Source organism: Alternaria arborescens (genome assembly GCF_004154835.1).
Source record: "Alternaria arborescens strain FERA 675 chromosome Unknown contig_66, whole genome shotgun sequence".
In the NCBI taxonomy this organism is placed as follows: domain Eukaryota; kingdom Fungi; phylum Ascomycota; class Dothideomycetes; order Pleosporales; family Pleosporaceae; genus Alternaria; species Alternaria arborescens.
In genome coordinates, this window is record NW_021167921.1 from 32,158 (window position 1) to 46,029 (window position 13,872).

The 13,872-nt window shown below is 50.1% G+C and overlaps 6 protein-coding genes across 6 annotated transcripts; 3 read left to right on the top strand and 3 right to left on the bottom strand.

Annotated features, from left to right (window-relative positions):
• Positions 1-125: 125 nt before the first annotated feature.
• AA0111_g12089 (hypothetical protein) lies at positions 126-2,587 on the bottom strand (the record flags this gene model as incomplete). The annotated part of the gene is made up of 4 exons (XM_028646028.1): positions 126-395; positions 448-2,360; positions 2,419-2,438; positions 2,499-2,587. The coding sequence occupies 4 exons, from the start codon at positions 2,585-2,587 to the stop codon at positions 126-128; spliced, it is 2,292 nt and encodes a 763-aa protein (XP_028500321.1).
• Positions 2,588-4,159: 1,572 nt separating this feature from the next.
• AA0111_g12090 (hypothetical protein) lies at positions 4,160-5,015 on the top strand (the record flags this gene model as incomplete). The annotated part of the gene is made up of 2 exons (XM_028646030.1): positions 4,160-4,301; positions 4,357-5,015. 2 exons carry the CDS (start codon positions 4,160-4,162, stop codon positions 5,013-5,015), a joined length of 801 nt encoding a protein of 266 aa, XP_028500296.1.
• A 167-nt stretch (positions 5,016-5,182) lies between these two features.
• AA0111_g12091 (hypothetical protein) lies at positions 5,183-6,098 on the bottom strand (the record flags this gene model as incomplete). The annotated part of the gene is made up of 3 exons (XM_028646031.1): positions 5,183-5,376; positions 5,434-5,750; positions 5,803-6,098. 3 exons carry the CDS (start codon positions 6,096-6,098, stop codon positions 5,183-5,185), a joined length of 807 nt encoding a protein of 268 aa, XP_028500295.1.
• Positions 6,099-6,721: 623 nt separating this feature from the next.
• Positions 6,722-8,452, top strand: AA0111_g12092 (hypothetical protein; the record flags this gene model as incomplete). Its single annotated transcript, XM_028646032.1, has 5 exons — positions 6,722-6,767; positions 6,824-7,069; positions 7,119-7,229; positions 7,279-7,562; positions 7,622-8,452. 5 exons carry the CDS (start codon positions 6,722-6,724, stop codon positions 8,450-8,452), a joined length of 1,518 nt encoding a protein of 505 aa, XP_028500294.1.
• A 1,673-nt stretch (positions 8,453-10,125) lies between these two features.
• On the top strand, positions 10,126-10,992 carry AA0111_g12093 (hypothetical protein; the record flags this gene model as incomplete). Its single annotated transcript, XM_028646033.1, has 1 exon — positions 10,126-10,992. One exon carries the CDS (start codon positions 10,126-10,128, stop codon positions 10,990-10,992), a length of 867 nt encoding a protein of 288 aa, XP_028500293.1.
• Positions 10,993-11,815: 823 nt separating this feature from the next.
• AA0111_g12094 (hypothetical protein) lies at positions 11,816-13,837 on the bottom strand (the record flags this gene model as incomplete). Its single annotated transcript, XM_028646034.1, has 3 exons — positions 11,816-12,423; positions 12,487-13,654; positions 13,703-13,837. The coding sequence occupies 3 exons, from the start codon at positions 13,835-13,837 to the stop codon at positions 11,816-11,818; spliced, it is 1,911 nt and encodes a 636-aa protein (XP_028500300.1).
• Positions 13,838-13,872: the final 35 nt, after the last annotated feature.

The following is a 13,872-nucleotide window of genomic DNA, read 5'->3' on the forward strand; positions in this document are numbered from 1 at the left end:
CGCAGGCGCTACCTTCGCAGTCCGTGATGCTGTGCTTCTCTGCATTATCCTTTTTATCGCGTATTGTAACATCATTTGCTTCAGAAGATCCGTATCGTCGTAACATCGTCGACTTTCCGTCTGCCTCACGAGCACTCCGACTCCGTCTCCTGATTCCTTTGTGCTACATCCTCACTTTTCGCCTCATCAGATTTGTTCCAACCCTTGCCCTTCATCAAATTGACCAGACTAGCTTTTCTCGGAGTCAACTTCCTGATAGCCCGTCCAAACGGCCCAGTTTCCGCTCTCGTCCCCGCTGATGTCGCATTCTCTTCTTGTTTACGAAGCGACATCGGCGGGATATCGAGTGGGTTGCCAAGGAGTTTGTTGTCTTTTCGATATTTGTAATCAAACTCCTGGGTACGGTTAATAAGATATGAAAACTGGCTCAAGACAGTAATGATCTACCCATAGACTATCCGCTGCTTGATCAGAAGTACACAGGTCGCGCAGTTGTCCGAGTATGTAGCACGCTGCGAGTTTCTCTTGGTTCAATTTACATTGTCCCAAGAGGCCATCTGGTTGGTAGTCTGGATTCAGTTCGGCGTCCATTGCATCGGTACGCCACTTATCGTATCGGGCTTGGAAACGTCCGGCCCAGTAAAGCGGTGGCATGTAGTCTTTGACCTTCTCAATGTCAGCAACTTTCAACTTTCCTTCTTCCGAGATACTCCATGGCCTGGTTGATGAAGAACCCGACGTGTTTCTCGCAGTCTCTGGTACTGTGGTTGGTACTGAGGGGAACGCCGCAAAATTGGCACTAGATCCGCTAGATTCTACAGACGCTATGAGCTCTCTTCCAGGATGGTAAGGCGGATAGTCGGGAGTAGTGTTCTTCTCATCCTCGGTCTCTTCGAGAATCGACTTGCAGGAGTTCGTGTCGGATACGATATAATCCTGGTGAAACCGATTGGTATCCTTCTGGTCCATGCGCACTGGTTGGATCAAATTTGGAAAAGATACTGTTCTGTACTGCTCTGGAATTTGAGGCACTGGTGGAGCAACTTCTCGTCCGGCTCCAAAGTTGTGGAAAGTACAAGAACGTGGAAGTTTCCTCACCTCATGTGTCGTCAATGCCAAAGCGCGTGACGACCGCCATACGCCGCCCAAACCATTGGGTGTACCCAGTGTCTTTCTTTGCAGGTCTCTATCCGTGTGTGGCCGGGGTATGACTGACTCGACAAGCTTGGTTGTCTCTGGGGTTGATCTTAAATGATCTATGTTGCGAGGCTGAACAACCGCGACCTCCGATATCTGTGGTGAGGACGGCGTATGTATCTTTGTCTCTTCTTGCGGCTGTATTCGCTTGACCGTCACTGGCGTTCGTTGTGCGAACTGTGAAATCATCCGTTTTCTTACTGGCAATGGGGTCGCGAAGCTAGGCTCCCTAATTTGGGGAAATAGTGGCCCTGGCCGAAACGATCTCCTGTTGTTCAAAATACCAGGCACTGCCAACGACTCTCTCTTCAACGTTCTCTCCCGAATTTGCGACCGCCTGTGCGTGATGCGCCTATCTGTAGGTATATTCTCTTGTAGTACTGGCTTCTGAGCTATTGAAGCATTCGCAGTCCTCTTAGGTCCTGGTCGTCTTGGGGCCATAAATCGCGCTGGTTGTGACGGGTTGGAGTCCTTCGCTAGATTGGGCGTTGTACGTGAGCGGACTTGATATGAATGCCTCACCGGCGAACCGTTATCGGCGGCTGCTAACGTGTGCGCTGTTGCGATGTGTTTGATCTGCTGGGAAGCAAGGTATGAAGCGTGTTGATGGACATGTAGACGTGAATTAGAGCGGCGGCGCTCGACCGATGGCGGACTGGGTGTAGGAATCTTCGAAGGTGCAGAGTTAGGCTCTGGCCGAGGCATTGCCGCGATGGATTTGGATTTCACTGCCCCCTCCACGTCTGCGACGAACGAGCTAGGCTCAGACCTGACGGGCAGTGGAATGAAGCTCAGTGTGCGCGATCGGGGTAATGGTTTGGGTGTGACGTCGACATCGGTGCTCATGGGCAAGGTCCTGCTCAGCGGGACTGTCACAGGCTGTTCGGACGCACCATTAGAGAGTTTGGGTGGCGTAAAAGGCAGCACTAGTGAGAGTGGAGGTTCACAGATAGACTCCCCGGTAGTAATGTCGGACGCGGAGGGCTCGGTAGCTGCCAATAACGGCACACTCACCTGCTGGCGAGCTGAGATCGTCTTTCGCTGCGAGAGGGGGTTTGAGATGAACGCGAAGCCATAGCTGAGCTTTCTCCGAAATTTCGTCGCGCCATTCTCATGAGGCTCGCCATTCACCGTCTGGTGAGCTGCCGGCTTTTCTCTCCAGCCTACCATTGCCGCTGTTTCGCCTTCAGCTAACCGAATCGCCTCCCACCGAGCACGAACCTGTTCGAATCTCTGTCGATCTGGATATGTTAGCATGGCTGTAGCGTGGCGCGAGGCGTGCGTGGATGAGAAGGACTTACTCGGGCGGTGTCGTTGTGGGTGATGTTGTTTTCGAGACGGTAAACATGGAAGGCACGACGGTGCTGCCTTCAAAGAACTGCGACGTCATGGCAAGAAAGGACGCAGTCACGACACTATAACTGAAAAGGGCAACCGCAAACGGTTCAAAAAACTACAACGACCTATGCTCGTAGCTTAGACCACCGGCGTACTGAACGTCTTCGCCTGGCCCTAGTTGTCAGGTCACTACAACCAATGTTGCATTCTTTGTATTCTCTGCAGTTGAACACCGCGAGAACGTTCCAGTACGCCTGAAGTGCTTTGCTGAAGGACACTCAGGAATCACCAAATCTAGCACATAAGAAGCGGAACCTGATGAACGTTGTGCATACTTGCTGACAATGACTTGGGCACCTCATAAAATTCCAAGGACGGTACGGGGATGTCAAAGACATCTAGCAGGCCGGAGAATGGAAGACTGAGAACTACGACAGAAATTCGATATTGTAGGTGGGTAGGAGACTGGAAACAACGATGGTATTCACCAGAAGAGATGGAAAGATCAACGGCCGTCTCAACTCAAAGGCTTCGAAAAGAGCGTGTGTGTGCAACCATTTTCTCCATAGAACAGTTCGCGAGAAAACGTGGCAGCTCCTTCCATGCCCTGTCCTTCGAGCGATCAGTGGTAAGGTGCGGACTAGAGATGAGACCGTTCAACGGTAGAAAGACTTGCGCAAAGACATCTGCAATCACGTCACGGACAAAGGTTTCGTAGAGTCATGGCCTGAAGCTCAAGTGCATACAACGGCGAGAGCGTCTGCTTCGGCGACTAGAGAATAAGCTCATGTTTCAGCGATAACGGTCCAGACCAAAGCTCGGGCGCTGAGAAGACAAGATTAAGGAGTGCAAGGAGATGTTTGAAGCATTTGGAGCATGTGGCTTGGAAGAAAGAAGATTACTATGGCAGGATTTGATAAGATGCTAGTTGAAGCTTGAGGACCGAAGACACATGTTCTAGCGCCAAGCTGACGGCCTGGGCGACTCGGAAAGAGATAGCCCGCCCAGCGCTAGCGCGATGTGTGACATGCATGCCCAGATGATCTACCCATCCTAGCATCGTCATATACGACTACAACTCACCTCGCATTCCACCACCGACAACCTTTCGCACGAGCGGAACACAGCGGAGCCTCCTGACAACAGCGCCAAGTGTGTTCGGCTTCCCCTGACGCCTCGGGCCCAATTCGTCCGTGCCCGTCAGCCGCTCACCCATGTATTCCCCCGGAACAATCTACGCCAAACCCAACCTTGCAGGCTTGCATGGACCCTAAGTGCCGGCCTCGGTACCACGAGATACAATATATGTGTAGCCAGGTAGGAAGCGGTCCCGTATCCGGACTTGCCCCCGCAGTGCTAGTAATATAATCTGGGGTACTTAGACTTCATATGGTATGTTTCATGGTGATCGCGGTAGTACTTCGTTGCTTATGATACTATGGTGAGATGGAGGTTACGGAGAATCTTTGCTTGTGTCCGGCTGGATGGTACTCAATATAGAGGGGAGTGGCGGTTAAGAGTAGGTATATAGACAGGGTGTTTGTACACTGATTTTGGTTTCACCAGCTTTGCATCACCTTCGCATTCCTCATTTCAAGGTCGCCAGTCTACAAAATTCTTCATCATGCATACTTCAAGTCTTTTGTCGGTAGTCGCGCTGGCTGCTACGGCTCTAGGTGCGCCTAGCAGCCATGTTGAGAAGCGTGCGCAGACAGTATACCTCGCAGGAGATTCGACGATGGCGAGAGCAAGTGGAGTCACTACAGGTACACATTGCTATGCATCAACGCACTGGAGGCCACTACTAACCATCGCGACTAGGCTGGGGTGTCTTCTTCCCGTACTCCGTCTCTCTCCCAGTCGTCAACAAAGCCATCGGTGGCCGCAGCTCCCGTTCCTACACCGTAGAAGGCCGCTTCGACGAGATCGTCAACCTCGTAAAGCCAAACGACATCGTCATCATGGAATTCGGTCACAATGACGGCGGCGGCCTCGGTAGCGGCGACAACGGACGTTCAGTCTGCCCCGGTACTGGCTCTGAGACATGCCAGTCTACATACAACGGTCAAGCAGTTACCGTCCACACATACAACTACTACCTTACCGAGGCTGGCAAGAAGCTCATCGCCAAGGGCGCCAAGGTCATCGTTAGCAGTCAAACACCGAACAACCCCTGGGAGAGCGGTAGCTTTGTGTACACCGATGGTGGAAGGTTCGTCGGTTACGCGCGGGACGTAGCTAAGGCGTTGGGAAGCAATGCCATGTATGTTGACCACGGAGCGTACACGGCGGATATCTTCAAGACTATGGGCAAAGCAAAGACCGATGCGATTTTCCCGCAAGACCACACCCACACTAGCCCGGCTGGTGCGGATATCGTTGCAAAGGCTTTCGTCAAGGGTCTGCAGTGTGGCGGTGGCGGGTTTTTGCAGGGGTTCGTCAAGAACGCGACAGCAAGCATTCCAGGCAAGTGCTTGTAGGAATATGAGGATGAGAACGAGGCGCGGTTTCTATCGCTGATACCGACGATGCTCATGCTTTCTTGAACATACTTTCCATGTATATATTCAGCTAACGAACGAATTTCAAAACTGCAACGAAACAAGATCTTACTTCATTCTGGTTTAATTCTTCCATTTCCATGCCCTCAGATCCACTTCTCGCCTTTGCCAAGATGCGACAAGAAAGCACCGCCATCTCCATTGGCAACACTCGAGGATTCGACAACACTCAGTACAGCCTTGACTGACTCTTCTGGCGTAATAGCCCCCTTGAAGTCTGGTGAGTAATCCATGAACTTCTGCGACATGATTCCAAGTTTCCGCTGATCATCTTCCGATACTAAACTTTTGGTCAGCTTATGCATTCATCATCCTTGTTGAAGAGACCAAGACTTACGATCAGCATACACATCTGTTCCTACTACTCCTGGAGATATGCTCAGAAAGAGCACTCCGTCTTTGGCGTACTCAGCACTGAACTTCGCAACGGCCATGTTCACCGCCGCCTTGCTGATTGCATATGGTCCATCCTCGGATATGTTGTACTTGCGTACCAATTCTGTATCACCCATGCCACTGGAGATGGTAACGACCTTCTTGACATTTCCTTTGAGAACGAGCGGCATGAAGAGGTTGAAGAGATGGATGTTGCCAACGACGTTGACGCTGAAGAGCTGATTGAGACTGGCCTCCATTTTGGCCGGGTCTTTGCCTCTTTTGTATTGTTAGAGATACTGGAAATATAACGAATGACAAGCAGACTTACAGCACGGAAAACTCATCGAATTCACCAGACACAAGACCCGCGCTTGCGATGAGGTAGTCCAGACTTCCGTTGGTGACTTTGGATGTGGCATCAACGGCACTCTTCAGTGACTCGTAGTTGGTGAGATCGCCTTGGACGAGGTGGATGTTGTTTCTGCTCCACGATGAGATTCTGGCTTCGGTGTCTTTTACGTTGCGAACGAGACCGATGACAACGTTGTCCGGGTTGCTGGAGATGTGGTCGAGGAATGCAAGACCGATTCCTCGAGACGCTCCGGTGACGAGGTAGGAAGGCATGTTATTCTGATAGCTGAGGCTACTCTAAGAGTTGGAATGGTTCGAGGATCTTAAGATCTTGGAGATTGAAGTATTTGATAGTGAACTGATACCTATGCTATGGAAGCTGGGTGAGGTTCTTTATATCATCTCCATGAGACATATTGTCCCTCCGTTTTGGTGCGGCGGAAGCGTGCACATCAGCCTGGCTTCATAATCAACGATGCGGAGCTCGCAAATTTTTACCACAATTCTGTTTGAAGGCATAAGGGATGGACAAAGGTTACGACGTTGGATGCTTGGCGGTGACTGAGGCTGACAGAAAGCTCGCAGATAGTTGCTTCGCGTTTAGTTTAGGTATAGTGCAGAACTAGCGACATCTGGCGTGATTCGCTGGCCGTTGCAGGTGCGGGGCGGGGCGCATTACAGGAGATCTCCCACCGGCTTCCATCAGCGAGAATTCCAAGTCTTTCAGCTCTATCATGCTTCTGGTAATAGCTGCCTCTGCTTCGTGCCTAGTTCCTACAGTGGCTTGCTTGACATACCTCCATATCCTTGGTTTCTCATAGGATGCGTCGCGATCTCTTCGCAACGCTTACCCAGAAGGTGCGCGTCGACGCCTGCCCCCAGCTCAGCACGGAGGAATGACTGCAGCAAAGACTGCAACAAAGGGCTGCTGGACATGCAAGGGTAGGAATTGGATTCGTGATTGCTCGTGTACTACGCGATACTGATATCGTCCTTAGATCGCAAGGTATCATGTGATCGCGCTGTACCAGTCTGCAACAAGTGTTCGAAATCCAAGCGCGTATGCGGTGGTTATGGCATCCGTCTCTCATGGGTCAAGAACAACGACCAGAAGAAGCGGCTTCTTGAACCTGGACATCAAGACTTACAACACGCACGGATTCGGCATCGATCTGAGCAGTGGATCAACGTCTCGTCTACTGATATTCGTCTCCACATCCTTGCTAAAGCTACTATTGGCGGAGGTAGGATCTCTTGAAGTAAACCTAGTGGCATAATTTGACAAGTGTTCAGTCAAGGGTGAGCATGTCGGAAGGGATCAGCTTGCATTGCCCAAGCTTACCCGGTCCGTGGCTTCCGTAACAACAGAGGTGGCAATTAGCGACGCGGAGCTAGTACAGTATTGTGAGTCTACTTGCAGAAGGTGAGTTGGCCTACTACTAACTAGTCGCAGTCGAAGATGTAGTCGTTGGGATCCTACCCTCTTTAGGCCGTGAGAGAACTGAAATCGGACGCCTGTTGTTACGAATGGCTTTGTCAGGGCGTTCCATATCGTCAATGGCTCTACTACTGTCCCTAGTCGCGTTGGCTTCTCGTCATCGCGGAAACGATATGATGCATGCGGCTCGTGCCAAAAATGCGGCAATAGAGGCGCTGGTAAATGCCACGAGTCCTGGACTGGATTCGGATGCCAGTATCGAACACATCGCCACCGGTCTGGTTTTATGTTTAGTAGAAGTAAGCCGTCATTTGGAAGAGAATGGTACAGAACTAACGTGATATTGTCATGATGATAGACAGATCTCGACTGCGACTGGATAGGCCATCTATGCGGGGCGAGAAACATTGTTCCTACCGTCGATAAGAAAGCACACTGCGTTGGAAGCGACGCAGCTATCATTCTCGGGTGGCTCTACTACTTTGTCACATTTACTCGCTTCAGCTTCCGTCATTGGCGCACCTACATGATTCGATCAACCTCACACGAGCTTGGTTTCAAAGCTGCTAATCACACTTGTGCGGTGCAATATCGTATCGCTCGCATCGCTTTCGCGGAGGACATGTCAAGTATCGCAACATACGCTCATCCTTTACTTCAACTTCTCGCTGAGGTCTTCGAAACACGACTATACGCTTCTGATCCGCTGTATCATTCGAACGACTATCAACAGTCTTTAAATGACCTCAAATCCCGACTAAACGACATTGATCTCGTCACTAAAAATGAAGAAGGAAAAGGCGACAAGTACTATTGCTTGGAGTTCACCAGACTAGCAGGCCTTGTTTACCTCGAGCGCGTTTCCCGAAACTTCTCAGGCCAATCAACACAGCTAGACCATTGGAAGGAAGATGCACTATGCATACTCGCAAAATTGAATACGTATCCATCATCTTTTGCTATGTTCATTATCGGCTGCGAGGTTCACACAGACGAAGAGCGGTTGGTCGTACTTGACTTCTTCACCAGACTGGAACAAGGTTCCCACCTCAGCAGCTCACTGGAAGCCAAAGGAATGATACAAACGGCCTGGATCCAACACGACCTTAGGATAGAGGGCGAGCTTGATTATATTCACAAGATCAATCTGGTGATGAGCTCGCGGGATGTCATACCGAGCTTCGTGTAGTCTGTAGGTCAGCCATAGTCCAGGATAGACAAAAGACGGGATTTTCGACCAACAAGAACTTCTTATTGTACAGCCATCCGTTAACGAAATTGTACCACGTCTCAACTACCATCTGGTATTGATTTTCCAGGGTGTCTCTTCTTCATGTGTCTCAACATGTTATCCTTCCTTGAAAACTCTTCCACACAACCATGAATCAAACACCGGATCGTAGCTTTCCCATCGGTACTGTGTTTAGCTACGATGTGTCGCTGTAGGTCCGCTTCAAAACCAAATGGCTTTTGCGTACAGCCCTCGTATGGGCACTTAGCGCACTTGTTGTGTATCCGGTTGATGTGTTTGCTTTTGACTTTTTAGTTTTGCTGTTCGACGATGCTGGGGAACTACACTTACTTCAGGTCGCAACGGCGACAGAAAGCTTCTTGACATTGACAACAGATGAACGTTGATGCTTCACGCTGTGGGAAGGAATCTGTGACGGTAGAAAGTGGTGACGTATTCGCCGAGGGACTCGTCGCTGGAGTCTCCAACCAGCCAGTGGACGTATCATTGGGTGATGTGAGCTTTGTAGATGGTGTAGAGGGGGTAGCGTTAATGTACTGAGTGACATCTAGACCCGGGCGCTTAGGGGACGCGGTAGGGTAGCCATGTGATACATCGCAATCTTGGCCAATGATTGCGAGACGCTCGTAGGTTTGCAAGTAGGGGCGATGTATGACCGGGTTAAGTTCATGTCCGAATGCGAATGGCGAGAATGCTCTGTCATTTGACGCATGTAGAAACGTATGGTTGTTCTCATCTTGGAGAATTGGCGACGTATTATTGAGGTTCTCATGAAAAGCGAAGAACGTATATAGTGGGCGCGCAAACGTATAAAGTCGGCAAGAAAACGTATTGAGAACCTCTTCTTGGTAGATTGACAACTTGGCGGCAAAAAAGTGGCGAAGACGGTGAAGGCCTTCGCCAGCACTTAAGTTGTTGAAAGATTGAAGCTGTCGCAACGCCAAACACCTTGGTGGTGCGGCTGCGGAAAGTCTGTGTCGATGAACTGAGTTGCGCGAATGTCGTGAGGCTTGTACGCTCGAGAGATATGATGTTGATCAAAGCAGAAGACAAAGATGCTCGGTGTCTCCAACAGACGGCCAAAGGCCGCTGTGAAAGTGGTTGCAGAGCAAGAAGGGAGGGCTGATGCGTGTGCCTTATAAGCCGGACCGTTCGAGAGGCATGCCACGAACTGTGTCGGTAGACCGGTTGATCAAGAAGCTATTTGCATCGCTGGCCAACCAACAAGCCTACTTTCTATTATGCCTCTCCATGTATGCAGCCAAGCCTTGTGGCGGAGGCTATGATCACTACTGGCGTAAGGCTGAAGAGGCTGATGGAATGCCTCGCCGCATGTATTTCATGGGAAAATAAACATAGAGATCTGCTAACATCAGTCTCTATAGACTTCGCCGAAAGGTTAAGTCAAGTGATCGAGGGGCCTATTTTTGACACATTCCTTTATACAGTTAGGGTATGACATTAGAAAAGCACTTTAGACTGCACGTGGATAAACGTCAGAGAATACGGCCCCCGACCCTCAGCTTCTCGCCTCTGCAGTCTTGAATTTTTGCAACCCACGGCAGTGCATTCTCAGTCTCATACTACAACACCATATCGAATAATTTCATATGTCGTCTCAAAACCACGGAGCTGAGCTCTGCCTTAAGTTCAACTTCTGTCCACCAGCCACTCTTTCAATCTCTAACCCCTCGGCATCACCTTTGAAGCTGATCGCCACCATCCACCAAACCTCCTCGGTCTTCCCTGATAGACCCGTTACTATCTTGACCAAATACTCATGTCTCGACACTACGCCTCGTGAGGATGCGTTCCGCAAGGGCGATATGCACTCACCGGAACTCGCATTTTCCTCCACCCGACAAGTAGATGGCTCTGCAAAAGTGCTTAACCTCCGGCCCACAAAGCGCATTACGTTCCACCGGATATCAGGCGACCCAGATCTTGCCAAACGCCCTGAGGATCCCGATACCCCTGGATTCACTTTCATCACAGTTCCTCCGGTAAGAAAAGGTTCTGTACAAGTTGCGTGGGAGCTCTCTGCTGAACGGCTTATGTCGAGTCTCGGCGACGACTCAACCTCGCTCCAAGAAAAGCTTGAACATTTTCTACGAGTCGGCGACACCTACCATGTCTGGCCCGGCGATCTTTCGATTCGATGGTGGTCATTTGGCTCCTTGGAAGACCTGGAAGGCTTGAAAGGCAAGAAAATCTCGCGCTTCAGCTTTTCTGACGATCTGGGGTTGGATAGGGAAAAGGGAGCAGATGAAAGCGAAGAGGTTGTTAGTAAGATGCAGGATCCTATTGATTTGCATAACGTGAACAAGTTGTCTTCGAGAAGCGCCGTGGAAGGAGAAGAGAAGCCGGATATTAAGAAGATGAGGGAGGAAGGGTGGGTTTTCGGAGAACCGCCAGGGCTGTTGAAGATGATCGCGCAAGACGAAGACAAAGTAGCGACTTTCAAGATCGTACAGTAAGGCGGTTGGCTCGTTAGGCAAGTCTGTCAACAGTGCATTAAGACAATATACCTAAGCCATGCATACTTCATTCTCAATCACGCGCTGCTTAAGATTGAATTTGCGGAAGAGTGACAGTTCATTCCAGGCACCAGCAGGGGATACCATCTTTTCGGCGTGCAGTGCTTTTCCAATCTAGATTCTTTCATTTTGAGGCTGTACAAACTGCCCGGTTCCCTATTGAAACAGGATATGTAAGGGTAAGTGAAAGAGAGCACCTTCCAACGAATCATTTTGCTGCGGCTGCGCCACTTTCGCCCAAAGTAGCCCTACACAAGGATTCGATAGCAATTATTCGATAGCAGTTCATCCCGCCTAGGCTATGTTTCTACGTTCATGCAATATTCTAGTCCTTGTGGCTGCAAGAAGATTCTCCCTTCATTCGTCAATCGAGACAAAGGGGACGCTGCATGGATGCAATTGATCGAGTCCCCCTGGAATTTCTCGGACGTGCCTTTCAAAGCGTATTTTACCATGAGGACCAGGGTAAAGGCAATCCATTTCCTACGCTGGGTGGGCACAGCAGTGGGCTATATGACGACATCGACGACCTCGTACGTGACGGCGCGACATGCCTCTCTACCACGAAAGCGCAGACTGGTGTACATGGAAACATATTTCCTCTTCATATTGGCCATAAGCGCTCTGATCAGCGGTCTCTACCATTTATCGTTCGGCGTCTACGGCTTCCACCTACAGGACGACGTGCCAATACGTCCCGAAGTTGAGGGTCGTCTTTGTCTTTGTCTGTATGGTGTACACGTACATGACTAGCAAGAGGATATCAGTAAAAAGCTTCTGAAGTGGCAGGATAGGTTTTGATCTTGACATACCGTTCGAGGTTATCCGGTCGCGGATACTTGCGCTCACTGTCAGGGCAGAATGGACAAACGTATCCTGGACTTTGGTGAAGAAGACCATGGCGAATCATCTCATTCTTTCTTTTAAAGCCTTTCCCGCCCTCGCCTCTAGGGCAACCAGCAACTGGGCAAAAATGTAGCCTGTTCGACGCATGTACGTTGTTGTGGGAGCTGGACTCGTTAGTCAAGATCATAGATATGCTGGGCCTGATATACTTGAGGAGATATTGCGTTTGAAAAGGTGCAGCTGTACAGTCAGGATGGTGGCATCTAAACATGCCCGTTATGTTTGGGGTGGATTGTAGGCTTGAGTTGGGCGGCGGCAGTGGTGTCCCTGGATCGATAGCCCCGTTGAGGGGGAAATTCGGAAGTCGAAGTCGACTTTTGTAGGCTTCTTGTCTAACCACCTCAGCCTCTATAGCGGCTTGCTGTTCGTCATTTGGCAGAATCGCGATCCGAGCTGCTTCACGCTCTCTGCGATCATTCTCACGTTGATCTACCGCTTGGAGATCGGAAGATATGTCCATGTTTGCTATAACACATGTGATTAGCTGGTATGCTAACTGTAGCTTTCTACACCAAGTAATGTACGTACTGTCATTTTCAGAGCCAGAACTTTTGATTTTCTTCTTGATCCAGGAGATGATGCGATCTATTGCCCCGAGATGCCGGATACGGTTGATCCCTAGAGGTCCAGAGTCATGAGGCGCAAGTATGAGAGCACTTTGGTGATGGGTGAACACTTTGAGCTCTTCCAACGAGTCTTCGCTTACAATGAGGTCATGATTTAAACTATCCAGCAAGAACAGATCAACTGTGACATTTCTCTTAGGATGGTTCAGTGGTCTCCACGAATTGATCGATGTGACTGCTATGTCAACATGGACGTATCCAGAAGTAGTTGCTATACTACCGTCTGCTAGCTGGATTGCTTCTTCTCCCGGATAGACTGTAAGACCACGTTCGGCCACAAAAGAAGGCGATATTAGGTCGATTTCCGAGCCCGAGTCTGGTGTCGCTAGTGTCTCCCTACGGTCCACCTCGCATTTCAGTAACCGGCGTGGTCTGCCGACGGAATATACGGAAAGTGCCTGGAACGCTGGTGTTGGCACGCGTACAAGACGTTCTCTGTATTCGGTCATCGTTTTTGTTTCTTCCAAGAAACTCTGGCCCATGATAATAGGTGTCGCAGATTTGAGCAGGACGTAGAACGCACATGTCATTGTCACCAACGAACTGGTCTCGACACCGAACGAGCAGGGCGACTCGATGCGGCCAATGGCTTCAATCAGCTTGCCATTGGCTAGCGAAAACTGCTTCTTTTCTGGTAAAGCCTCGTACTCTGAGTATCCCAATGTTTTCGCGACTTCATGTGATATGATATTGACATCGGAACCCGTGTCTGCGCACGCTAGTACGGTAGCCAGGATGCCTTGTTTGTGAATCGTGATGGGTAGACTCAAGCGAGCTTTCCTTGGTTTACGTGCCCTTTTCGGAACGATTGAATAATCTGGAAGAGAGTCAGATGTGAGCCGCCAGGCTGCGTCGTCAGACAATGTCTCAGCGTCACTGTCACTGTCGGATGGTAAAGGACCATCCAAACCAAGTGATAATGTGAGTTGCGGATTTTCAGGGGCCATCTGATGGAAAAGTAGACTGTCCATGAATTCCCATTCAGTTGGCGGAGCTTCACTGCGGTACATCTTATGCAGCTTTCGTCGCGTTTCCCGGCCATTGCCAGTGCGTTCGACGTGAATGAGGTCCTATGTTGACGTGAGTGACGCTCTGTAAGGGATAGTATCAGAACTTACCAAAGGTGCCTCGCAAGTGTCTTGGGGTAACCACAAGGGCGCAAATGGTAGTGGTGAGCAATCCCCTAGATCAGGTTGGAACGGAGTGAGTCCTGGAGAGGCGTGCGTGTAGTCATCGTCGTCATAATACTCCATATCGTGTGTTCAGTGCGTCTTGGATAGATTCAATG